The following is a 27,292-nucleotide window of genomic DNA, read 5'->3' as shown; positions in this document are numbered from 1 at the left end:
TCTTTTTTTAAAATATTTTATTTATTTGTTCATGAGAGACACAGAGAGAGGCAGAGGGGGAAGCAGGCTCCTTGAAGCAGCCCGATGTGGGACTCGATCAGGAGATTCCAGGACCATATCGTGAGCTGAAGGCAAACACTCAACCGCTGAGCCACGCAGGCCTCCCTCACTGTTGCTTTTCAGATGTGAGAAACTCAAACATACTTATGTGCTGATGGGAAAGAACAACAAAGAGTGAGAAAATAGTAGCAATGTTCAACCCCAGAGTAAAGTGCTGGTAGTTATTTATTCTGTATGTTATATGGCATTTATATATTATTGACATTTCCTGCCAAATAATGTTGCCACAGTCTTTTCTGGGACCCTGATCCTTTCTCAACAGTGTGTCTTTGCACATGGTTGGAAGCCCTTCTTTGCGATCTCTCCAGCAGACATCCATTATAGTCCTCAAAGATGAAACCCATGTGGCATTTCCCAGCATCTAGCACGGTTCACATTTTCAGAACCAGAATAGAGAGCACATGCAGGGTAAGTAACATTCACTCACCCTGAGCATAATGAAGTGCTTGTTTCCAAAACCTGATAACAATTGCATTAGGTATTGCAATAAAGAAAAAAGCAAGAAAATTAGTTTACTTCCTTCTAAGAGTTAGAAAGTTAACTTGAAATAACTATAACCTGGGGCACCTAGGTGTCTCAGTGGGCGAGCTTCTGCCTTTGGCTCAGGGTGTGATCCTGGGGTCCTGGGATCGAGTCCTGTATTGAGCTCCTTGCAAGGGAGCCTGCTTCTCCCTCTGCCTATGTCTCTGCCTCTCTCTGTGTCTCTCATGAATAAAAAATCTTAAAAAAAAAATAACTATAAACTCCTTCAGTCACCCTCAGTTTGTGAGTTTCTCCTTCATTAGTCATACTAGATATAAAATTTCATTCACATCTTTGTTTTTATGGTGGGGAGCATGGACTGAGCCATTAATTGGGTTTGTATCCTTAGTAGCATTGTGACTTGGGCAAGTCACTTAATCCCTCTGAGACCGTGGGGAATTAATACTAGCCTTGAGGGACTGCCATGAGAATTTGTATATTGCATGGAACATATCTAGTATTTGGTACTTAGTAGGAATTAATATATAAACCATAGTAGTGAGAGTGGCCAGAAAAACAGCAGCAGTTGAAATAGAACAGTTTAAGTATAGTATAAAAATAGTAAATTTTAGACCTATCTTTATAATAAGTAGGATACATACAGGATTGTAATCCCCACATCCAACATACAGCCTAGAGGGCTTATCCCAAGAAGTAAGTGGTAGCTGTAATGATCATGATTGTTATGAGTATGCTATTCGGTGTCACTAGAAGGAAGATTTAATATCCAGCTCTATAAGCACAGCAGAAAAATAGGTATCAATGTAAATAAAAAGATCAACACTTATTTGTTAAGTGTTATAGGACTTAACTAGATCTGCTGTTTAGATATAATTTTAATTACATTTTGTCTTTACCTTCAAGAATAATGGGGAATGGTGTTGTACTGACCTGATCAGCAATTGCTTGAAAATGAGTGAGAGAGAGATAGAGAGAGAGAGGTTGAGTTGTAGCATGTCAACAGTAATTTTTGTCCAACACAAATGATAATGTTTTTTTATTTTTTTCTAAATCCTGAAACTTGCTTCTCAGGTCATAGATTATAAAATAGGAAATACAGATGGAAAGCATAGCAGATTTTTTTTTGGGTAATTTTTAGATTTTTTCCACACAGAGTATTACCAAGTTCCTCTTTACATGAAATTAATCATCCTATGAGCATCTCATTTGAGGATGAAACTGGTTGTGAGCCTTCTTAGTTCATAATTTTTAAATCCAAATTAAAGGTGAGATCTTAGGTGGGGCCATGGGAAGAGAAACAGACTTTATAGGAAGCAATATTTAACCATGCAGTTGTTAGAATATGTTTGGGCCACTATTTAAGTTGAATATATTTGATGAAGTATATTATTTTTTACATAATAATTTTATAAATGGACATGATATTGACACTTATAAAAGAAATTAGAGTGTTTAATTCAGTTGTGTATATAAAATAATACTGAACCAAAGATGAGCTTTTTCTTCCAACTTAAATATTTCCTTCAAATTCTGTCTTTTGCTGTCTCTAATGACTATGCTTGTATTTTATTGTAAACACATAGGATGGGTGGAATGTTGGATGGTTAGTTCTTTCATTTTGAATCCCTTAATAAGCCATAAAAATGATCATAGTTTATCAAGCTGTAAGGATTTGTATACTACTAAAATGCCCAAAACAACTGATTTAGTGTTCTGTTATCTTGGGTGAGGTTGCCCATCTGAGATTAATATCAATTCAGTACCACACCAATATCTTCATTGCTACTTTTTTCTTACCATTTTACCCAGGTTTATAATTTCATGACTATACTTTGTACAATTTATGCTAATAATGGTGATAACCTGTTGAATTCAAAATTGCAACTTTCAAGGAATTTATCTCATTTGACAAGCAGATCCCAAACCTTTCTCTAAGAACAATGTTTCTTGTGTTTAATTAGGTTAAATGATTTTTTTCTATTGAAATATACTAACCTTATGGAGAAAGATCAGGTAAGGGCCTAATTTTTCTAATGAACAATTAAGTTCAGTGTTTTATTTTTATCATTCATTTCTTTGGGGATAAAATGCAAAACTCAAATAACCTCAAGAAACAAATCAAATGTGTCATTCCATGTGTTCCATGCAGGAGAGGAAAAAGAAGAAAAAATGAAGGCAAAAAGAGAATAAATAGAAGCCAAATGACATAGAAGCAAAGAGATTAAAAAGATAACCACAGTATAACACATAGACAAAAACAGAAGAAGGAAACATAAATTTAACTAAGGGATAGTCATACATCTAATAAATGGCCAATTATTTCTTTTCTTTCCTAAATATTTAGAAATATTAAAACATTAAAAATAGATATTTTAAAGTCCTATTGTTTATAAAGTATTATATTTTAGGAACTAATAAATAAAAAGGATCTTGCCCACAAGACTTTTTACCCAATAGTGAGGATCTTTTACTCAATAATGAGCAAAATAAGGATCTTGCTTTTAGGATTCACTCACAGAGATTAGCCAAGTTCATAAATATCAGTATGGGAGACAATGACCAATGTCATAAGAGAAGGGAAGGAGAGATTACTTCCAACAGGGATGGAGGATGAAAGATTGCATTGGATTGTGGAGTGTCCAGGAGATTTTTCAAAGTCTTTTTTAGAGCTTTCCCTGTTGAGGAAGTTGAGGATGGATAGTACATAGAGATAAGAAAAAGGGAAACACCTGAAAATCCACAAAAGAAAATTTTACTTTCAAATATGGTTAGAATAGTCATTTTAACTATGCTCAGAATAAAATACTTCAGATTTAAAATCTATAATAATTTTGAAATACCTTGCAGATAAACATGACACTTGATTTAAAATATTACTAAACTTTACTTACCCAAGTAATTATAAAATAGTTACAACTAGTCGTAATAAGGGTCAACTCCACTGGGGTTTGAGATGGAAATAAACTAATGCAAAAGGATGTAACAGTCATGAGGAGAGGTCAAGACTTTTCTAGATTGAGCCAGAGGTGGAAGAAAGAATGTGAGATACCTGTGCTCTGGTCACGTCCATCCTATTCAAAAGGTGCCTTAAGACTCAATCTTATTTTTCCAACACTCTCCTAGACAAAGGCCTCAGTAACTGGCTCAACAATCATCCTTTGGCCCAAGTAAGGTCACTACCTCCTAACCATCTGAGGAAAAGAATGCCCAGACAATCATTGTTTGGTCTGGGACAGGTAAATTTGGAGTTGGTACCATGTCCATTTTGTTCATAATATCCAATAATTAGGATAATTTAAAAGAAGTTTTAAAATATGCTTTAAAATGAGTGCTCAATTTGACTGTACTGTGTTATTATGCTAAGGAAAGCATTTACCAAGCAGGTCTGGCAGATAGTTTTCAACAAAGAGTGAGTGTGGGGAAGTGATGTAATAAGCATAGATGATCTTTATGTGGATATTGTGAAAAAGAAAAAAAGACGAGGAGGAAATTTTGAAAGGGAGTCCAAAGTTTTAGGCCTGTTTTCAGGCTGAGGAACAAGAGCCAAGAAACAGAGAGAGATTCAAGACTCAAAGGGAGAGAGGAAGGCATAACTGTTGCCACAAAATGTTTAGGAAGAAAGAAGGGGATGAAATCAAGAGCAAAGGAAAAGGTGAAGATTGAATAGAAGGATAGATGCTTCTGCTGCTGCTGAAGCAGCAAGGAAAAAAAGTAAATATGAATAAAAGATATGGTTTAGTAGAAACACACAATATTTTGTAGGAGGCTGATGAGGTTTTTCTATTGGCATCAACCACTAGACTACCTGCGGAGTTGGGTTTGGATTTGAGGACATGAGGACGTAAGGAAAGCAGTGAGGATTTTTAACATGCTTTAATGAATGCAGAATGACTAATAGAAACTAAGCAAGAGGACTATCCTGTAATATCAGGACTGGCTGATTTAGAAACATTAAATGCTGTATGCAGGGTATTAGAGTAAGTTTTGTTGTATTTATTCTTCAATATTTAAAGAAAAATCAGAATGTTTAAAAATTTGGTGGACTTAAAAAGCTTTAAAATGTTATGGTCACCCAAATAAAGCTGGTACTGTTTGTGACTTCTCTCGGCACAGGGTTGTATTTATAAGAAACCAAATATATCAACATCTCTTCAAAACTCCTCAAACTTATCTTCCTAAAATCATGCTGTATTCATTTTTTTTAATCTCCCCTACTCTTCCCCTCAGACTTTTTCTTTTATAATGCAAATCAACATGATTTTACTTGTTCATTTCTTTTCCTCTTTCTGTTCATTCATCCTACGGATGCTTGAACCACAAATGGTGTTTTCCACTTTAGATGTATACATTGGAAAGTGGGGAGGATTTTTTTGGGAATATTCATATTAACACATTTTTAGTCTCTGGAATATTAGAAAATAGCAGTGCCAGTTATCAATTTATTATCTCTCATCTCCAAATTCAGCTTTTTTCATCTGGTCCCTAAACATGCATCTGGGCCCTTCAGGTATTTTTGTTTTGCCAGCTGGCTTTGACATTAAACTTTGCCCATAGAGGGTGCTGGAGAAACAATGCAGAAAGAAAAGGTTTTGCTCCCTGGTTCTGGTGCACTTGCTTGGCAGGCTTCTGCAAGTGTGCATGGCTTCTCCGGCATCCAGTTCCTGTAGCACACATGGCTTTCTCTAGCACCAGGGTCTTGCATGGCAGCCAGCAGTACTCAGTGGCCAGCAGCTGCATCTTCTCAGACAATTATGTGTGCAGTATCTCCACGACACTCCCCACGAACCCCTCCCCATGAACAGCTTTCCCTGAAACCCAGAGGACACATTTCCAGCAAGCTGCAGAAGACAGATTTCCAGCAAGTTCCAGTGGCTCCTTGACAAATTTTTTGGTTTCCATAACCTATAGCCGCTCTCTCCAATAATGTCTGAATCTCAGCTTTGGGTTGCCTATCTCAGGCACAGTGGTAGTGGCTGCTTCATATCTCTGCTATTTCTGTATTTTTTAGAGTTCTTTTTTCTTCTTATTAGTTAATCTTCTGTTGCTCCAATCGCATTATAGTTAATAATTATTTATACTAAATTTTACCTGTTCAGATGACTGTGGTTTCTCCCACCAGACTGGACTCACTCATACAATTATATCTAAAGAAATATGAGAGTTCGCAAGAAGTTATAATTTTCAAATATCAAGCTACTCGCATGTATAAACACTGTATTTCACACAGGAAATGACTCAAATGCATCTGACTGATTCTCTAACCAAATAACTTAGAAACAAAACAGAATATATTTTACAAGTAGATACAGTCAGCTTTATAATGCCAGTAGCTGAACCAAAGATTCCTATCCTACATAAAAGACCGTGTAATGGATTGCTGAGAGGATTTAATGAGAAAATATATGTATAATAGATTTTTTAAATGACTTAATCTCAGAACACATCTCAGAGAAAGAGAACTATCTATGTTTTAGAAGCCCCATAATGTGTGTGCTTATTTTTGAAAACGAGGCCTTCTTATAGCTCCAATGGTAAATAAATCCAAGAAATAGCTAGGGTGTTTTTGTTTTGCTTTGGTTTGTGTGGTTTTTTTGTTTGCTTGTTTGTTTTGTTTTTTGTTTTTTTTCATAAAACAGGATCAGCTAGAAGGAGCTAGAGAGGAAGAGAGAAAATGTTAAAGAGATAGGGAATCCCAGGAACAAGGCAGGAGGCTACAGTCCAAACAGAAATTACTAGTGGAAACTCCACCATCATAGTCCCAAAGCACCAGTAAATCTGCTACTTCCATACTTCAGTTGGAATCTTTGGCACCAAGGCAGTCTGGCAGGACAATATGGAAACAATGAAGGGAAACTACACACACAAAGTGACTGATACAAAGAAATCATTCAATAAATATTAATTTCTTTTTCCGATTTGAAGTGTAAGATGTAATCTCAACCAATTGGTTGAGAGTTCAATAATTATTGCCACAAAATAATCAAAAAATATGAGCATACAATAATCATAGGGTATACAAATTATAGGTTTTACGGAATTCAGGAAAGTCAGGGCTCAACGGAGAAAAGCTTCTGAATCACAGTGAGCAAGGAATTGGCATAATGCTTTGTGTATGTTAGACGCTCATATTTCATAATAATTTCAAAGGGAAAAAGAGTAGGAAGTGTGTTTTAAGCGAGGGTTAAAAGGAATAAGGAAGAAGAAACTAAATACCAAACTGAATCTGGGCTTGACTCGGTAACCAATATGAAGTCATTCTAGCTTTTTGAGCAGTAGAGTGACATGTTATAGAAAAGACAATCCACAAAGGGTTAGCAAGCTAAACCATATTGAAGAGAGAAAAACTGGGAGAAAAAAAGATCAAGGAAGTTGGAGCCATTGAGTCCAAGGTGATGAACATCTGGACTTGGTCACTGGCAGTAAGAATGGAAGCAATGAGTGGTTCTGGATGATGTTGAAATAAAATCACAAGCTGGGGAAATCATGGCTGGTATGGAATTGATGGCAGTAAATGATAAATACAAAAGTACAGCACAGTTGGTGAAAGAAACAAGTTACAAGTAATTTCTTTACCTTACCTTCTTTTTGCTCTCATTATGACTCATGCTTCTGCTTGGTTGTCATCTAGTGCTACATGAGGATCATATTCCCGGCATACAGAGGAACTGTTTTAATGCACCCAAGAACTTGCTCATGGGGCTCCAGCTGTTTTCTAATCCACCCACACTGATCACTGAGCTGTGGTGTATACAATTCCCTTGTCCTGAGGAAAAGGTCAGAATCTCTTGATTTGTGAATAAAGCAAGTATTTCTATTTCCCAGAAGCTCTGGTTCTCAAGAAGGATGGTTGCTCCTATATCCATCCTCATTCTGTCTGGGGTTATATGACCCAGATGCTATCTTGGCGTCTCAAGAGCTGAATAATGTGCTTTGGGGTTGCCATTCTAGAAAGGCCAGGGAAGTGAATTCCTGAGAATGTGGAGGTTTCTACACTCATTCTGTGGCCCTTTCCAATAGTGCTCTGTCTTAGACTGTGGCCTGAGACAATGACCCCCTTTCTCAGACTTTGAGATTAGTCTAGACCAGTTCTGTGCAATGAAAGTATAGGCAAAACGCATAACTAATTTAAACTTTGCTAATAGTTACATTTTAAAAATTTTAAAAATAGGTCAGATTAATTTTAATAACATCTTAACTCAATATAGCTAAAATATTACATTGACATGTTACCAATATAAAAATTATTAATAAGATAATTCGTATCTTTTTTTCTATCCAGCCTCCAAAATTTGGTGTATATTTTATACTATAAGTACAACTCAATTTGGACTTGTCACATTTTCAAGTGCTCAATAGACACATGTGGTGAGTAGCCACTGTAGTGAGGAGAACAATTCTAGACTAAATTATTTTTTAAGACAGAGTGAAAGTGCAGTTTAAACATGAAATTTCAATTTTATCTTGCAAGTTATTACTTAACTTTGAATTCTCTTATTTTCTCTAAATTCTCTGACCTCTTCTTATCTCTGAAGTCATGTGTATCTTTATATCTGATTATGAAACACATAATAAACGCCATGGTTTTCTGATTAGATCCCCTCTTTAGGGCCAGGGCATTCATCCCCCTGGGCCTAAGAACATGGCTGCTGGGAGTATAGTTGCCTCCTCTCCCTGGGTATTATCCTAAACTATAAGGAACTGCCTTCCCTAGGATTATATTCTCTTGGCAGTGGCCTGAAGCCAAATCACAGACTGATAAGGACACACAAGCCTATCCCCCTTTACTCCATTTGGGACAACTCTGAAGGGCCACCCCAGTTCCTGAGGTCCCTGTAGGGTAGGCTGGGGCTTCCTTTGCTATAGTTCCACAGGACAGTGTCTCCTTCTGCCCCAACCTGCCTTCTTCCCCTCCCTACAGGTGTTTTTCTCCTGAGAGCAATCCCTCTCTATCCCACCCGCATCTAAAAACTAAACCCTGCTTGCACCACTGTGCCTCAAAACCTGTTTCCATTAAGAGAATATATAAAGTAGCCTCTCTTCTACAAAAGCAAAATTATAGACAGTGTTTGAAATGATAAGGGGGAAAAGTAAGAGTCAGTCTTTGGTTCATTTCTGTATATTATATGTCTACTTCCCTACAAGTGAACAAGGCCAGAGCTCTCTCTGACCCTCCCTCTTTTTTATGTCTGTTCACTCTCATTATCTTTCTTTTCCTATATCACATATCATCCAGAGGCCAAATTGACAACTGAGTAAAAGGTATGGTCAAAAATGGGATTAATCCTCACTGGGTTGAAGCATAAGGAGGGGAAAATCAATCCTGTTGAAGAGAGAACTCCAGCTTCCCCCTCATTTTAAAATTTAGGCTTGTCTGCCATATTAAGGTCTTTGACTCTCAAATATCTAAGATTATTTTCCTGGGGGATGTTGGCTTTTACCATTTCTGCTTTAGCCTTCTTCGATGACTTCATACCTGTCTTTCACACACACACACACACACTCGCAAATTCATTCAGATTAATGACAATTCGTTCTACACAGCATGGCGGATGGTTCTGTTCCAGACCTTACAAAGTCATAATGAATTAATTATTGTTATAGGTAAGACCATTATAACCCAGAAAAGTGGAAGAAGGAAGCCACCATTCCCATGATTTCCCCTACATCTTAAGTCCCATAATGAAGATGAGGTAGTCAGTTCTTATATGAAAATTGCAGATTAGGAAGCAATGATTCTCCATCTAATTTGGTCTCTTACTGAAGTTTTTGTGACTGGTTTAATATCTGAAATATTCTCCTATTTAATTATGATATAGACTGTAGCAATATAGTGATTAAAAATGCTTCGTGTTCCAGAATAACTTTTCTAGCCTGTACACTCAAGTTAGAAGATTGGACAAAATCTTACACAAGGTAGGCAGTGTTTATTTTCTTCAAAAAGCTTGCTGCCTCTTTGGTTTTGGTGAAATTCAGAGGGGTGGTACAAAAGAATTATAGAGCAGATGGGTATTTTCCTAAAGTATCCTAGAAAATATGTTTTTTCCTGAGTATTTTTATTATGCCTATAACTAAGATGTAAGTGTGTTAGAAATACTGAAGCCATGGAAGTTTCTGTGCGTCTATGAAATATTAGTTTTGACACCATGGTGATACTCAATACACAGCACTGAGAGGACAATGACTAGGTGCTTATCAAAGGAGGGACCCCCCCATTTAGTGAAGGACAAATTGTGGGCATCACAGTGATAAGGAGATTCTGGTACAAGTATATTTCAGGCCCTAAAAATATATTTGAGAATATGTAATAATACACATCAGCTATTTCTATTAGTTGAGCAAAAACAAAAACTAGAGCAAGCCCTGTTTCAGTCAAGCATGACTCCTCTTGCATTCAACTAAAGGGCTTTTCTCTTGCCTTCCATCAGAAGATGGAGGTTTATATGGGTGAAGGAAATGTTCCTTTTTCCCTTGATAGTAGGAACGAGGCTACTAAAGAATAAAAGAGCATACCTCAGTATCACAGGAAAAGTTCAGCCTTCAGTATTCATCAAGAGAGAAATTGTGGGTTTGTGCTCATGTCTCACTGTGACCAGTTTTTGTGGCATCATGTTGTAGGACAATAAATTAATGCCTCAGGAGCTTCTGTGGCTCCACAGAATCACCCTCTTCTGCTCCTTTCTCTTGCCAACTGCTTGCTTCATCCTTCTTTACAACTCGCTCCTCCACGATGGTTCGTCAGTGTGAACGTGGATGAGGCGACATCTAATGGTCCAGGCTTTTCAGAGCCCCCAGGCACCCATGCAACTCCTTGACTACATCAGCTTGGCTTTGCCATTCAAATTTTGCTATGCCAAGCCAGCCACCGTGAGCATGGCAAATCACTTGTCAAAAAAATAGGTCCACAATTCTGGCATGTATGTGTGTTTTAAACTACAAGTTACTGGAAAAATTATCAGAGTTGAACAGAACATTGGTTAGATTACAAGTTCTTTGGGATTTTACTAATTAGAATGTCAAAAAGAAGTAGACATGGAATTGTACTAATCTCCACTTTACTAATCCATAAAACAGATACTTCTCATAAAGAGCCAGTAATCTTTCCTCAGTTCTCAGGAAAAAATGACTGAATAGCTGCTGGAAAGTCTCCTATTACTAATCCTCCATGTAATAATGAACAAAACTGAAAGGCACACTTAAGCAGTAGCACAGGATTAAATGTCCATTGTTAGATAACAATGGTTAATATCTGATTGTTTAACAATAATGAGCTTGACCCTTTACTGGTCACACCTGGAGGTGTTCTCCTTGAGCATTATCTAGCTTGGACCCACTGTGAGCAGCACATGAGCTCCGTATCATCTGTATCATTCATTCATTCGCTCATTCAGACAGCGATATTTATTAAGTACCTACTTTATCCAAAGCATTGCTCCTATAACCCTTGAGATAAATTAGTAAACAAACCCAAATGGAGCTTATATGTGAGCGAAAGAGGAATCAACAGTAGAAATAATACATGCATACATTCAGATTATAGGATGTTGGAAAGTAGTAAAATCTATGGGGAAAAAAAGACAGGTAAACTGAAAAAGAAAAACAAAACCCTGGAAATTGGAGGGGGTCAATTTTAAATGAGTGAATCAGCCTGTTTAAGAAGATAACAGTTGAATGAGAATTTCAATCCATGTTGATAATGTCTCTTCTATTTTCTCACCCATAAATCATTGCTATCATGATACCATCTTCCAGACACATAAAAAAATTTATGTGTAAGTTTAAGACTATATAGACCTCAGGTCAAGTCCAGTGATTTTTGTGTGTGTGTGTGATGACCTAGGATTTCTCTCTTGTAGACCTAAGAGACCTGGTCTTACTCATGTTAACGGTAGGTAGTTCCTAAATGATGTGACATGAGATGTGCTACCGAAAGTCTGTCTTTCCTCTCCCAGTTCCTTTACTGTTTTAAGATCTGTTTCTTGGGCGGCCTGGATGCTCAGTGGGTAAAGCCTCTGACTCTTCAACTCAGCTCAGATCACGGTCTCAGGATGGTGAGACTGAGCCCCAGGTCAGGCTCCACACTCAATGGGGAGTCTGCCTGAGATCCTCTCCTTCTCACTGTGCCCCTCCCCACCTCAAATAAATAAATAAATCTTCAAAAAATAAAATCTAATCTGCTTCTTAAAGAAGTTGCATAACTTTCCCATCAGTCAGCCAAGCTACCTGAATTCACCACCATTAAGGTATTCATTGTTTAAAGTACAGCATTATTAGCGATTTTCTTTTAAAATTCAAACGTGCCATGAGAGTAAGACTCAAGAAGACATACGCACATACACGAAGGGAAAAGCTGCATGTGTGGTGTGGGCTGGCAAGGCTATAGACAGAGTCCCGGGATTACACTGGTAGATCGGGCACCGAAATGGGGACACAGGAGTAGAGAGGGTATAGATGGAGACCAGACAAGGATTGTTCAGGTCTTACATTTGATCTCCTATACTTCACATAATAAACAGTAATATTTTTTACTCCCCAAAACAAATATAATCTCATACAATTTTATTGGTCCTTTGATCTAATTTTATTTTCTCACTAGGATAACATTTTTTGACTTCTGATGGAATGGTATTTGAAAGGTAGGGTATACTGGGAGTGCAGTGGTGCGCTTCAGGAGGAGGGAGTATTTTATCACTAAAATTGTTTAGAATTACTGGACGCAGTGGTAATAAAAAAGCAGACTGATTTTAGTAGCTTTTACATCTACGTCATTCATTTGGATATGTTCCATACGACTTTGTCTAATTTCCTCTGGACAGGCTTTTAGATAGTTTTCAGTTCCTTGACATTGTAAAGTGAGTTTCAATAATAATCTTGTATTTGCAACTCTGTACACTTATCTAACGTCCTCCTTAAAGTATATTATCAGAGGTAGAATCACTATCCGCCACGGGATGCATATTTTTAATATTTACTCCTCAGCTGCATTCCAGAAAGTTTATAATACTCTTCCTTACCATAAGCTGATAGGAAGAGGGCCTGCTGCCATTTTTTAAGTCTCTGCTGATCCAATAAATGAAAAATATCCCATTTTTGTATTTTATTTTGCATTTCTTTGATGTCTAGCAACATTTAACATCACTTCATAAATTTCTTTTAAAAAAATATTTAATTAATTAATTTATTTGAGAAAGAGAGAGAGAGAGTAGGGAGGAGCAGAAGGAGTGGGATGAGCAGGACTTCCACACTGAGCATGGAGCCTGTTGGGGGCTTGATCCCAGGACTTCGACATCATGACCTGAACCAAAATCAAGAGTCAGTCTTAACTGACTGAGCCACTCAGCTGTCCTGACTTTATTAATTTCTAATAACATATTTTTAATTTTTATAATTTGTAGATATGCCTGGATAAACTCTATTTTTGCACCTACTCAATTTTTCTATCGTGCCATGGAACAAATGTCCTAAAAGAGGGGGAAAGATATTAAGCACAGATGTCACCTATTATATCAAACTACTTAGTGGTGAAGACCTGCTAATATCCATCCTATGAATTTGCAAACAGGTTTTTTAAACTTCTGAAATTAGATGAAAAATCACATGGCTCTATTTTTCTACTATTGTAAAATTCCTCTCCTACAATATGTCCTCAATACTATTTGGAGGTGACATAGCAAAGCCTGTTATGTGTACTCTGATTCTTACTCTGGTCATCCCAGATGAGATCTCTCACCTGCTTGCTTTGTGAGATGAGGGCAGAAGTTTCCCTTCTGTCTCTGTTTCCTCACCCCCTCTACTTTCCACTTTCTATCTAAATTCAATTTTATTCATATGCAAATAATTAATAATTTTGATTGATAATTTCTGACTACAAAAAGGCTTCTGTGATCTGTCCATAGTGAAGTATAAAAATTTAAAAGCAGTAAACACTCAAATTATGAATATGTAGGCATTGCTTCTGAGCTAAATAGTTTGGTAGGATTACATTTCATCCTCTGTGGGCCCAATAGTACTTTTTATGTCGATCGGTAGAGAATGTTCTTAAGATTCTACTTTTACATTCCATCAACCACCTCCATCTGTTATGTGACTATTGGGACTCTTGTTTATAAGTGGCATGAAAAACAACTCCAACTTAGAAAAAAACTAGTTACTCAAAAGAATAGATCTGACTTAAGAAATGGCAAGAGACAGGCGCTCACACACTGTTAGCGTCTGTTTTCCAAAGACCAGATTCTCCATTTCTTGGTTCAGTTTTGTTCTCCGAATGGTGACTGCAGTACCTCCCTCCTTCATTTTGCTGAAATACACCCTCAAATCTCTTCCTGAAAAAGGACACTTGGGAGACACCTGGGTGGCTGAGCGGCTGAGCATCTGCCTTTTGCTTGGGGTGTGATCCTAAGGTCCAGAGATGAGTCCCACGTCGGGCCCCCTGCATGGAGCCTGCTTCTCCCTTTGTCTATGTCTCTGCCTCTCTCTCTATGTGTCTCTCATGAGTAAATAAATAAAATCTTTAAAAAAAAAGATATTTGGTATGTAAACTTCCTAAGTTCCCACTCGTCTGAAAATATATTTATTTTATCCTCATGTTTGACGGTTTCCTGCCGAAGTAGATTCTCGCTTGACAAACATTTTCTCTCAGAACTCTGAAAACAATGCTCTGTCGTTTTGCAGCATCTACTTGGCAGATGTTAAGTTTGTTGTCAGCCTAATTCTTGCTTCGTTGTAGAAGACTTGCTTTTCTCTCTGGAAGAATTCAGAATTTTCTCTTTGAAATTAATATTCTGGAATTTCACAATTATGTGTCTGGGTGTGAGCCTTTTCTCATGTTCTGTGCAGGATATTTTATGGGCACTTAAGACTGTTTTCTTCTTCAGCATTGGGAAATTCTCTTGTTTTCATTCTGTGTAACCCCTATTCCTCAACTCTCTTTAAGCTTTCTTCATCAAACTCCTGCTAATTTGATATTGAACTGTCTGAGTTCATAGTCTATGTCTCTTATCGGCTCCATCATCATCATTCATTGGCTCCAAGATGAATATGTATATTCTTGTATTTCTGTTCTGGGAGATTTCCTCAACTTTATTCCCCAAAACCTATAATGATTTTTTTTTAACTTGGCAATTGCATTTTCCATCATGTAAGAGCTTGTTTGAACGGTACTTTTTTATAAAATTGTATCTAAATATCCAGTTGAATCTTTCTGAGGATGTTAACTCAAGCTTTTAAATTTTTTTGGTTTTCATTTCAGCTTTATTGAGGTATAATTGCCAAGTAAAATTGTGAGATATTTCAAGTGTAGATCGTGGTAATTTGATATGCGTATTCATTGTAGAAGGATTCCTCCTATCCAGTTAATAAATCCATCACTTCACACATTTATCTTTGTGTGTGTGTGAGAACATTTAAGTTCTACTCTTAGCAGACTTTAATTATACAACGCAGTGTGATCACCTATAGTCACTGCGATTTACATTGATCCTCAGACTTTATTTAGCTTATAGTTGAAAGTTCCTACTCTTTACCAACCTCTCCTATTTCCCCCAGCAACCACTTTTCTACTGTTTCTAGGCATTTGACTTTTTTTATCCTCTTTTTTTTTCTTTTAGCTTCTACATATAAGTGGTACCATGCAGTATTTGTTTTCCTCTGTCTAGCTTATCTCACTTAGCATAATGCCCTCCACATCCCCCCATGTTTTTGCAAATGAAAGAATTCCTTCTTTCTTATTGTTGAATAATATCCCACTGCACACTGTATGTTGTATGTATATACCATGATTCCTTAATCATTAGTTCACTGATGGACACTTAGCTTGTTTCCATTCCTTGGCTACTGTGAATAGTGCTTCAATAAAGATGCAGGTGCACAGACCTCCAGGAGACCCTGGGTTCATTTCCTCTGGATATGTAGCCAGAAGTCCAATTGCAGAATTCATATTTTTAAAAGATTTTTTAAAAACTTATTCATGAGAGACACAGAGAGAGGCAGAGACACAGGCAGAGGGAGAAGCAGGCTCCATGCAGAAAGCCCGATGTGGGACTGGATCTCGGGACTCCAGGATCACGCCTTGGGCTGAAGGCAGGTGCTAAACTGCTGAGCCACCCAGGCATCCCAAATTCACACATTTTAAAGTGTTGTTTTCTGTTCTCGGAATCATCTCCGTGGTCATTTTTTCTATTTCCCTTGACTTTTTCCCCCCTATTTATTCTTCTCTGTGTCTTTTCTTTTTCTTCACATTTTAGGGTTTTGATTCTTCTTTTGAAAAAAGAAGATATTGGGCAGCTCTGGTGGCTCAGCGGTTTAGCGCCTCCTTCATCCAAGGGCCTGATCCTGGAGACCCGGGATCGAGTCCCACGTCGGGCTCCCTGCATGGAACCTGCTTGTTCCTCTGCCTGTGTCTCTGCCTCTCTCTCTCTGTGTCTCTCCTGAATAAATAAATAAAATCTTTTAAAAAAAGAAGATATTATTCTTGTCTACTGCTTCTTGGGTTTTGTAAGAATGCCAATGTAAGAATGAGGAAGATCGGAGAGACCCTACTATGTGGTGCAGCTTGTTAGCTGATGGGTTTTAAGGAAGAGGTTGGGAAGCCAGTAAGCTGGAGGACTGGATTTACTCTGTTGCACGGACTCCCAGCTAGCTCCTCTAGTACCCTCCAGTAATAGTTTAATATGTCAAAATGAAATAGCCTTTTTTTTTTTTTTGGCCTGGAATAAATGTTCTGCATCTAGAGGCGAAGAGTCTACATTTGGATGTTCAACTAGTAACTTTCATTGCAGCCCCATTTCTCTCTCCTGCTCTCAGTTCTGGGACTGTTTTATGGAAGTTCTTTCTAGGTGTGTCCTTGGCAGTTGCTATTTCTTTTCTGCTTCATCTGCAGATGGCACTCTCCATTCCCTCCGTGGCCTGTCTTATCCTTTTCTGCCTTTATAATCAGTCTAATGGAGTCTCAGAAGGCAAAGAAATTGATATAGTATGTTTAGTCTACCGTCTTGAACAGGAAGCTCTTCAACTCTCATAAAGTGTTTAGAATGTGACTCGGGGTATTTCTCCCCACTTGCCAAGGATTACCATAATTTGAGGTGAATTACGTGCCCAGGTAGACCTGCCAAGTGACACCAGCAAGCACCTCGCACTCTTTTGCCAGCTGCACCTCTAGTTATTCACTGCTTTCAGCCTTCTCCCACCGTACCTGCGGAAGGATACAGGGCCTTGTCAGCTCCTTGAACTGAAATCTTCAACGGAAATGTGCTGCTTTCTGGTAACTTTTTTTTCACTTGCTGCTCCATCACTCAGTTACTACCACAACAAGCTTTTGGCCTTGTCAAGATATGCACCTTGTTAGCCCCTTTCATTTCTTCCCTCTCTTTCACCTCCTCCTGGATCCAGTTACACCTCTCATCCCTGTAGCTGTATACACTTTTCTTTCAGAATCTGAAGCATGAAGCAATCAAGCTGTGTTATAGAATAAGATTGTCGGGGTTCATGTCCCATCTGTACCATCCCCATAGCTTAGGAGCACAGTCATAAGCTGTGTGACTTTGGAGAAGTTACTTAAATTTTTCTGTGCATCCATGTCTTCATCTTTAAAATGAGGATAATGACAGTATTACTGTTCTGAGGATGAGATGAGACAATTATGTATAAAGTGCTTAGAAGAGAGGCTCAATAACAGTGTTCAATAAACATTCATCAGTGGTAATAATATTCTCTCATCTAAAAATGTTAATGAAATACCAGTGTGCTTTAATAAGTTATATTAACATACAGAAAATTCTTACACATTCAGTTTATATCATTTAATCAGTCTTTGTTGATTAAGCACTTCTAAGAAGATGTAATATTTGCATTTTTAAATTACACCAAGGCATCCAAAGAAATGGGTTATTTCTCTAATGTTTTTTTTTCTAATCCAACTTTGATAGTTAACTCTGGGCATCCAAGAGGAACTTGGATGCCCTAATTATTATATTTAGAATCACCGACATCTAATTATAACATCTATTAAGGTAGTAGGTACCAATTACAAACTCAGAGGCATGTTGCCTTATTTTCTCCCTTACATAACAATTAGAAATTAGAAAATAGACCAGATTCAAAGAGTGATTTAAATTCTTTCAATTCTCATTGATGCTCTTATGCCGCTTCTTTCAGATCTATAGTTATGTGATAGTTACTAGGAACTTTGAAGATCTCAGGTGTCTCCTAACTTGGATCTCAAAATCTCTTTGATGATGGAATTCTGATGAATCCCTTAATTTAAACAAGTCCCTGGAAGAAGACCTTTTCGTCCCAGCCGATATATAATGATTGCTCTGACTACCAGACCCCGATTGTAACAGAACTTTAACGAAATTAAGATTTTGGACATTATCCCTGTAGAGTGAGACTGTGCTCTTTTAAGACATGTGTAACAGCATCCCCTGAAGATGTGAACATTGTGCATATTTTAATGATAATGATTCTACCATCATACCCTTAAAATATCTCTGAATAAAAATTCTGTGAGATGTCAAATTAAAAAATATTTATTACTATTGAATCAGCTTCAGGAGGTATTATAAAGAAACAATGTAATATGCCAACATTGGGTACTGTTGGAATCTTGGGCGAGTTATCTACTTTTTCTGGGCTCCATTTCCTAATCAGTAAAATGAGTTTTGGTTATGAGTTAAATGAAATAATATATTAAAGCTCTTTGCATATACTACTGAACTGCAAGTATTTATTGAATGTAAGTAATCAGGTGGGCAGGCATGGCCTTCTGAAGAGCAAATTCTTATTTTATTAAAATCAAGGCTTATGTTGGCTCCACTCCTGTTCTCCTACCCCTTACTTATCATTTGTCCTTAAATGATCTTAGTCGTAGATTTTGGTTCATAAGTGTATGTCTCTTTCTTTATCTCCCTACCCTCAAATAAAAAGACAGCACTCCTATTTATGCCTTCAGCATGGTCTTACCGCCATTCACTCTACGAGTATATCACTGGATGTGTTTTCCAGGAAAACATCTAACTCAAACTCACTTTTGGCCGACACACAATGGCTACTGCTAAATAGTTCTAGAAATCTGTCTTAGTATGCTAAAGACTTATGTTACAGTTAACTTTCCCAGTGGACTTACTAGAATGTAGTCCTATTCCAAATTAAGCCTTAGAAGACTCATCTTGGGGAAAAGCTCAGTTGAACTTCTATTATCCTAATTCTTGCTCTTCATTTTTTACAGGTCAAAGTCATAGTTTCCATTTATGTAGCATTTTAATAGATCCAGAGTCACTTTCTGTAAAAAAGCTTCAGTCCTGACACTCAACCTACTTTATGGCTTCTAAACATGGTAGGTGGACTTTCTGACTCCCCTCCTGAGTCTATGCTGTAGTCAACAGACAATCAGAGGTCTCTTTCATTCTAAGCATGAACCAGCCTTAGACTCCTTCGCAACCAGAGCTCCAGAAGGGGAAAAGAAACCAGTATGTAAGAGCTTGCCTGCCCCGCTTATACTAGAGAGTAAGCTCCTTGAGGACACAGACTGTTTTCCTGAGAAATATGCTGATTAGATGCTGACTCAGTATATAAAATAAGAATGATAGTCAGTTTCCTTAATGTTTTAAAAAAATGTTAGCATAAGCATTTTCATATTCACTCTGAAAGAAGAAAAAGTCAGTAAAGATGTTATAGTATTAAAAGGATCCAAATTTTTGTGGGAGTTTCTGTTTGGGTGAAAGCTAGAACACTTCCACAGTATCTCAGAAGGCCAGACATGTGACACTCTATTAAAGCAACATGTCCCTAGCCCATGGAATCACATGGAAAAACTCTGGACATCTTTACTTCTGTAGTTGGTCTCATTTTTCTAAAAACAGTTTAAACCAGTAAGAATTTTCCAGAAGTTGAATTTGAATCACCAACCTTCCAAGGAAAAAATAAACAAAACTAAATAAACACATTTCAGCTTCAAAATTTCCCCCACTCACTAACAGTTTCAACTTAAATTTGTTCCACTTAAAGCACCCCAATTTCTCTATAGAACCTGTCAAATGAGTCTCCTGTAGACGCCTACACTTGGCTGCAATCCTAAATGATACTCAGACCAGACCACGTCAGTACACTTTTAATTGCTAAAGCGAATAGTAGCCATTTTAATTACACCCTAATCATTTATTACAGTCACTCTTCAGAAAGTTAAATCTTGGAAATAACACACTAAAAAGTACTTGTGGACTCTGGGGCTTTGGCAGGCTGGGATAGAACTTCTGAGAACATGCTGTGTGAATTTTCCAAAGGAGGCAATCAATCTGAGAGGACCCACATGAGAGCTGTTCATTTGGAACCTGGCTGGTGGCTTTTATCTTGGATTTGAGCATCTCACAATCAGTGGACACACCTGCAAGTATAGAGCATAACCTGGATATTACTCTTAATCATTGCTTCAGTTTGTAAAGAGCTGGTCCCATCAGCTGCCAAAGAGGGAGGCTCATCCAGAATCCGGGTGGCTACATCTCTCTGCCAGTAAGTGCTTAATGACTCATTTTCCTCAACAGAATTTTCATAAGACTGGAATTCAGGGAGGGATGTCTGGAGAATGTCTGAAAGGAAGTTCGCAAGCCACTGTCCTGATGTTTGCTGGAGAAGGCCTCCCATGGAAGCCAAACCAATAGATTAAAGCAAATAGTAACAGATTTCAGTATTGTTTCCTCATTACCTTTCATGAACAACCCATGAAATGTCATCATGAAGTTTGTTTTAGTCAGGTGGAGAGCATCATAAACTTCCAGAAAAAAAATCATTAGTGGAAAAACTAAAGATACAGGAGGTTAACAACTGTGTTTATGTGGAACCACAGAATCTACCTGAGTGACTTGCACTGAGCCAGCCAGAGTACTCCAAGACACTGTTGCTTGTATGTATTTTTTAAAAATCCAGTCAACCATTTTCCTGATCTGTCAAGTTGACCGATTGCTTTGAAATTATATGGATTTAGCCCAAACTAAATTGTTCTTAAGACTCACTTCTGTTTTCAAATCTTTCTTATTTGTTTTAGAGGCTTTATGATTACTAAAAGGTCTTCTCCCTCAGAATATATTCTGAGATGGAAGCAAAAATATCACTTTTGCAAAGCCATTTCCATTCTTCCAAAGGTCTGCTGGTAAATTATTCTCACTGATCTTTCCATCTTTCTGGCCTGTGCATACACACCTAACCCATACTAAATTTCACCAGATGGCATTTTATTTCTTTAAAGTAAAGCAGTCGTGGGTTTAGACAGTTGAATTTTTAAACTTCTGTATTTACTGAAAGTGCATATGGTGCTATATGGACAAAGAAATTGTGCTGAAAGAAAAACATTTCTGTCCGCAAGTACCTCATAATCTCCCAGAGGAAGAAAAATGTGCAGTTATGTGGTGTATGTCTCACGAAATCTTATATAGCTTTAATTTTCCTTCTCTGCTAAAAAATAGCTATGTGTATGTTGTGCATACCTTGAAGTCATACTATTTTAAATTCTTTTGGTTGCAAATAAAAAGGTTACAACAAAATGCAATCGCTTGCCAAAGTGATCTGTGAATGATTTCTAGAAGAAAATGAAACACAAACCAGAACTTGTTAAAAAAAAAGAAAAAAGAAAAAAAAAAGACAGAAAGAAAGAAAAAAAAATCCTGAAACCTCTGTATGTCAACGTAAGCAGATGTTGGTGTAGAATTTACAAGGATGAGAAGGCTATAAAACCTCCCTTGAGCCACTCACAGTTCATTTCAAGGCCAAGAACGCCCCCAAAATCTGTTTCTAATTTTACAGAAATCTTTTGAAATTTGGCACGGTATTCAAAAGTCCGTGGAAAGAAAAAAACCTTGTCCTAGCTTCAGCTTCCAACTCTGAAGACAGACTTGCTTCTTTTCAACGGTTTTCACAGATCCGGTGACCCACGCTCTGAAGTCAGAATTAGCTAACTTTCAAAAACATCTGGAAAAATGAAGGTTAGTATATGCAGCCTCAGGTATTGCTAAAGAATGAGGACTGGCTGAGTTGAGTTCGATCAGAGTTTTCTATTGTTTAGAAGGTGAGGTTTTGTACCTAAGTATGTACTTCCTGGAGTGGGTTGGGATTGGGAGATTGTTCTAAATATACTGTAGAAACATTTGTCCTTGCAGAGCTGGGAGGATTCCAGCAATTATAGCCAGATCAGTGGAAAACAATCAAAGACTTTGTGGGGAGGAAGAAATAGGATTTAGGTGTAAACAAAGTCTTGCCATTTCTACTACTTAGCAGAAACTGTGTATATGTCAATTTTCTTTATTTTATGTAGACGTGGTTAAAAATTGTATTTGGAGTTGCCACCTCTGCTGTGCTTGCTTTATTGGTGATGTGCATTGTCTTACGTCCTTCAAGAGGTAAGAATTTTCTCTAATTTGCTCTTATCTGCCTAGGATAGCTCAGAAAATGCACTAATGCATGGTCACAAGTGATTGAACATTTCCTGAGTGCTTATTTCCCAAAGTAAGTCTGTTATTTCTAAGAAGACATATAAGCTCACAGATATGTTGTTGAGCAACCAGAAATACTGAGGAATTTAAGGCACGAGTAGGAAGAGATTCCCAGTATTACTTCAGCAATAGAAAAACCTAAGCACTATTCCGTATCACCCCCACACCCTCCACATTATCTGCTAAATTACAAGTTTGGACAGGCCTTTAGAGAAAATATTTTTAACTAACGTTGCTTTTCATTATTGGATTGCCTTATGGAAAATAAAGATAAGTAAGAATGGAAAAGCCCAAACAGAACCTATGGAGTTTTGTATTATGAGACTTTCCAAAAATTTAGGGAGGCGGTAGAAAATAGAGATTCCAGGAATAGCTGTACAGAAAAGGTGAAATTGTTACTCTAGATACAGTAGCAATGAAAAATCAGATTAGAAGACTATTATCAAGCAAGCATTATGTTTGGTGATATATCGATCCCTTTAAAAGATTACCATTGATCTCAATTTGCTGTAAGTTGCAAGATACTATGAACTAATATTTGGGCTAGTTGAAATTTCAATTAAGGCTGTCTGCAAATAACCCAGTGATATTAGGGGAATAAGTTTTTATGAAACAATTGATGAAGAGAAGCTCAAATTCAAAAGCAGGAAAAAAATGACAACAATAACAGATATTGTGCCTTGGGGTCTTGGAAAAGGGGAAAGGTTTGTACTAATAAGTGTTAAAGTTTTATGATAGCTGAGGGGGAAAATGTTTTTAGTTACAGGTTATCTGACAGTAAAGTAAGACCAATGGTAAGCCTTTAGCTAAAAAAGGATTCTTTGCTTTAAAAAAATGAAATATAGAAAAATATTTTGAAAAATTCAAAATACTAATGGGGTTTTCACAGGATTACAAAATGGAGATGTTAATCGATATGATGAAAGCAGTGTTCTTTAGTCCTTATTTCTGCTATCTGCTGGCACTCGAGTACTCTTAGGCTGCTGAGATGTATGTATGCATCCGTATTTTTCATATTTTTTTAAGTTAAAATTGTTTTTAGACCAGTGTCTTAACTCCATGGGTTTGGGCCATATTTCCCTCAGAGGAGTAACTGTCAGATGAGGGATTAAGTCCAATTGACCTACTGAATGCTAATCCATTCAAAATTAACTCCTTGTTTGGAAAGACTCACTAGTACTTGGAATTAACACTTTGCTCCCTCAAAAATTAATGTTCTGAGAACAAAAGTGTGTGGAAATTATCGTGAGCTTGCCCCATGTTGACAGGCAAGATTGGGTTGCATGGGCACTTGGGAATTTAAGCCATAATTTTGAATGATAGGTATACTATAGTTATACATTTATAAAAACTATATAAGTATATAATATATAGGTATTTGTATAATTATATACAATCTCAATCCTTACCTTCTTCCCAATTTTAGACTTGTATATATTATACACATCAATATATATTATAAACTATGTATAGTATAAAAGTCCTGTCATTCATAGCATAGTCTTCTTTTTCAACCAGCAGGATTATTATCAGAGCAAAGTAATTTCTCAAAGAGTAATCAAATTAAACTTTAGATGAAACTTTATTACTGATTCAGCAACAGAAAAATCACCAAAAAAAAAAAAAAAAAGCTGAGAACTGTATCTTTTCTATCTATAATGTCATTCTTTAAGTTGGTTGAAGAACTTCTCAGAATGCCACTTGCACATGGGACAATTCATTGCCTTCCTTTCCTGAGCACTATGGAGGTTGAAGCCCACAAACCAGTGTACAGGCAGCCCAGATGCTAAACGCATCCTTCTAATCTCCCTCCTGTCTTCTCACCCCAATCCTTAGTCTTTCCAGGTCAGGAGCTTTGCTCTCACCTCTTCCCAATGTGAGAATAGCATCTGAGGTACTAAGGGAGGAGAAGGGGAGGAGGAACAGAGAATTCAAGGCCAAATGAGTCTCCAGTTAGCCTTCTCACACTTCCTCAGAATTCCCATTACCTCACATTGGCCTTACGTGGCCTCATATTCTTAGCTCAGGATTTTGGCTCCAGTGTAAGAACAGTCTTCCTTTGAGAAACTTAAAGAGCTGCTTAAGAAACCTCGGTTCACTTATTTATTTATTATTGAAGAAAATCCCACCAATGATCTGCCCAACATTGTGCCAGTTGCTTGGGAAACAGAGGTGCTGCAAGCGGTCTAGAGTTCCTTGTGAAAGGCAAGGTATAAAAACCCACTATGGAGGGATGGTCATCACTACCGGATGGGATTTCCGCCATTCCCTGCCAGGTCCCAGTGGAAGAAGGAGAGAAATGGACTTTTCCACACAGGGAGAAGGTCTTGGGAACACCAGCCACAGTTCTAAGAGAGCTGTGGAGGAATTAGGCAGGATTTTAGGAACAAATAGGAAAATGTAGTGGTGAAATGGAAACGATCCATTTAGATCATCCACCTAATAATAAAAATAAGGGATAACTTTTTTGGAAAACTTTCAAAATTTCTTATTTTAATTTTCACCGAATGGGAAGCACATATGAGTTTCTATCCCTTAGTCCCAGGCCACCCCCCATTGGCCTCAGCCTACCCCCAACCCCATTCATTTCTAGCCCTTTCTTAGTCTCCTGCCTTCTGCCTGAACAGAGGTTCACTTTGTCTCTTCTTCCAAAGCACTGCTCCACTTCCCCTGTGAAGATGCAACCAGGCCAAGAATGGAAACTCACCTCCACACCTTCCCCCTCTTTTTGCCAACCCCAAAGACAAATGCAGAGATCTCATTTCAAGAGATTTCATGAGATAAACACAAACACACAAAAAACTGGAATTGGACAGTGATAGAGGTTCTGGAATTTCAAAAGTAAAGTCTATATGGCTTTGCCTTATGATTTACAGTCTCTGAATTGCTAGACCTGAATTTGTGAAATTCATGTGTGAAGGGAAAGGTTAGTGTGACCTGCCCTCCTCTTGATTTCTACTGAGTATAGAGCTCCCCACATGATGACAAGCAAATGCTCCATAAATATTAGCTCTTATTTTTCTATTTTAACATAGAGTAGCTACTGAAATAGTGATAGCTAGAATTTCATTACCTTCATTCTAATAGATAAATAACACAAGGATGGCAAGTAGGCCCTACTGCATGATGTATTTCAATTTCAAAGATGTTCTCAATGCTGAGAGTAGGGAGTCTTTACCCCTGGGTATCATCCCCATTCCTATCCCCCACCTCTTTGGATCAAAAATAAATCTTTTTCAGAAACTTTTGTGTGCAGGGCACTCATACAGGACAATAGCAGCTCTGGCACAAAAGCAAGAAAGGAAAAAGGGAGAAAGTAAAGGAAGTTGGAGGCGGGGATAGAGGATAAAGTGGAAGGAAAGAAAGAACAGGGGGAATGCAGTGGGGAGAAAATCTCAGTTCCTCTGAGCGGGGCCTCTAAGTCCTCTGGTGAAAGGAGAATCATTCTAAGTCCAGCCTCTGATCTCCCTGTAATCCTTTGTCTACCTTTAAACAGTTTGTCCTTTGCTGTTGTTTTGGGTCTGCTGTGTTTTATACAAATTTGTATAGTTGCAAATTTTTAAAAATCAGGTTTCAACTAGGAATCTTAGATTTTTGACTCCTCTTTAAGTATTAGATCTCACAACATTGGGCCCATGGTAATAGTCGAGAAGTAGGTGCTATCTTTAGACGGGCAATGCATTCTCCAGTCTGCCACAGACCTTACAACTTCTTATTTTATGGTGCACAAGACACCACATTCATTTACAGTATCTGCCAGATTTCTAGAAACAGTTGGTTTTTTAACCCTTGGACTGGAAGAGGTGTATGATTCCTCCAGGGATTAAAAATAACAATCTACTGAATATGAAAAACCTGAGAATAGCAGCCTACAGTTTTCCAGTATCATACTGTCCAGTCCACTGTGGGTCCTAGACGTGTCGATTATTTGACCAACAATGATTTGTTAAGCACCCTTCCAAATAACTGCCACCAGTCTGGGGCATGAAAGCCAACTTCTCCATCCTTGGGAAAAAGCAGTCTGATAATAAGCCAGTAAATGAATACAAAGAACAACTAGAGTGAGGGTTGTGTTAGACATCTAGGGCTGCCACAGACGTGGCTTAAACAGCTGAAATTTATTTTCTCACAGTTCTGGAGGCTGGAAGTCCAGGATCAGGATGCAGGCAGGTTTGGTTTCTTTGGAGGTTTCCCTCCTTTGCTTGTAGATGGCCGCCTTCTTGCTGTGTCCTCACATGGCCTTTTCTCTATGCACACATTCTTCTGGTGCCTCTTCCTCTTATACGGACACTAGTTTTATTAGATTAGGGCTCCACCATTATGATTTTATGTAATCTTAATCATGTGCCTCCTTCAGGGCACTGTCTCCAAATATAGTCACATTGCGACTTAGACCTTCAGTCTGAATTTGGGAGACACAATTCAGTCTGTAATGAAGATCATAAGTTAGCTTCTCTGAGATGATATTTGAGCTAAGATCTTAAGGACAGGGAGGATGCCATCCTCAATGCAGAGGGAAATGCAGGCACAAAGTCCCAAATGCAACAGGAAAGTGAGTTCAAGGAGCCAAAAAGAGAATGATAGCTGTGAGATAAAATCATGTAAACAAGTTAACACAGTAAAATATGTATCTACATATATATATGATTATATACACACATATAAAAATGCATAGTGATTACTTACTTAGCTAGGTAATGCCCTATATAATTCATTTCAGGAGATATCTGAATCCATGGACAATTTAGATAGAACAAAAATCAATATTTTGCAAGGAGAAATATAATTTAGAATGTTTGCATGTTAGGAAGAAACCCACTGTTGTTCTTGCTGTTATTATTATTACTACTACTATAACTTCAGTCATCACTTTTTGTAAAATAAGATACATGTGAGACAAAATCATCTTCAAAGGAGATGTGAATATGTTTTTAAGGCTTGAAATTTTCCCAGTATCAACATTCAGAACTGTGAAACAGACTCCCTCAAAAACATCTTAAGAGTTTTAAGCTTGTATTTTCACTGTTCTTTTGGAGGAAGTCTGAGGAAGTCTGAAGAAAAGGTTCAGAAAGTTCATGAACATAAAAGAGCTTTTGAGTTAAGTGTAAATAAATCAACTTTGCAGATTATATTTCCGTAATTTGCACTTGGATTTTAAAATCACAGAAGATGAATCTTGCCAAACTTTCTCCAAGTTTTGCCAAATTCTAAATAAT

The 27,292-nt window shown here is 37.6% G+C and overlaps 1 protein-coding gene and 1 long non-coding RNA gene across 4 annotated transcripts in view; one reads left to right on the top strand and one right to left on the bottom strand.

Annotated features, from left to right (window-relative positions):
- Positions 1-55: 55 nt before the first annotated feature.
- Positions 56-7,356, bottom strand: LOC119867816. The gene is made up of 3 exons (XR_005384603.1): positions 7,182-7,356; positions 5,692-5,747; positions 56-211 (listed from the first exon to the last, which is right to left on the bottom strand). It is a non-coding gene; the product is annotated as an uncharacterized LOC119867816 (long non-coding RNA).
- A 13,832-nt stretch (positions 7,357-21,188) lies between these two features.
- Positions 21,189-27,292, top strand: part of FAP (fibroblast activation protein alpha) — a 72,302-nt gene continuing 66,198 nt past the window's right edge. The window contains exons 1-2 of one of the 3 annotated variants that reach the window (XM_038584666.1): positions 21,189-21,569; positions 21,899-21,983. In XM_038584666.1, coding sequence (XP_038440594.1) covers positions 21,564-21,569; positions 21,899-21,983 — 91 coding nt within the window. In that variant the 5' untranslated portion in view covers positions 21,189-21,563. The remainder of the gene's footprint in view (positions 21,570-21,898; positions 21,984-27,292) is intronic. The other 2 variants (XR_005384602.1, XM_038584665.1) reach the window with 2 other exon arrangements.

This window comes from Canis lupus, chromosome 36 (genome assembly GCF_011100685.1).
Source record: "Canis lupus familiaris isolate Mischka breed German Shepherd chromosome 36, alternate assembly UU_Cfam_GSD_1.0, whole genome shotgun sequence".
Classification (NCBI taxonomy): domain Eukaryota; kingdom Metazoa; phylum Chordata; class Mammalia; order Carnivora; family Canidae; genus Canis; species Canis lupus.
Note: the sequence above shows the minus strand (reverse complement) of the source record. Positions and strands in the feature narration are given on the sequence as shown.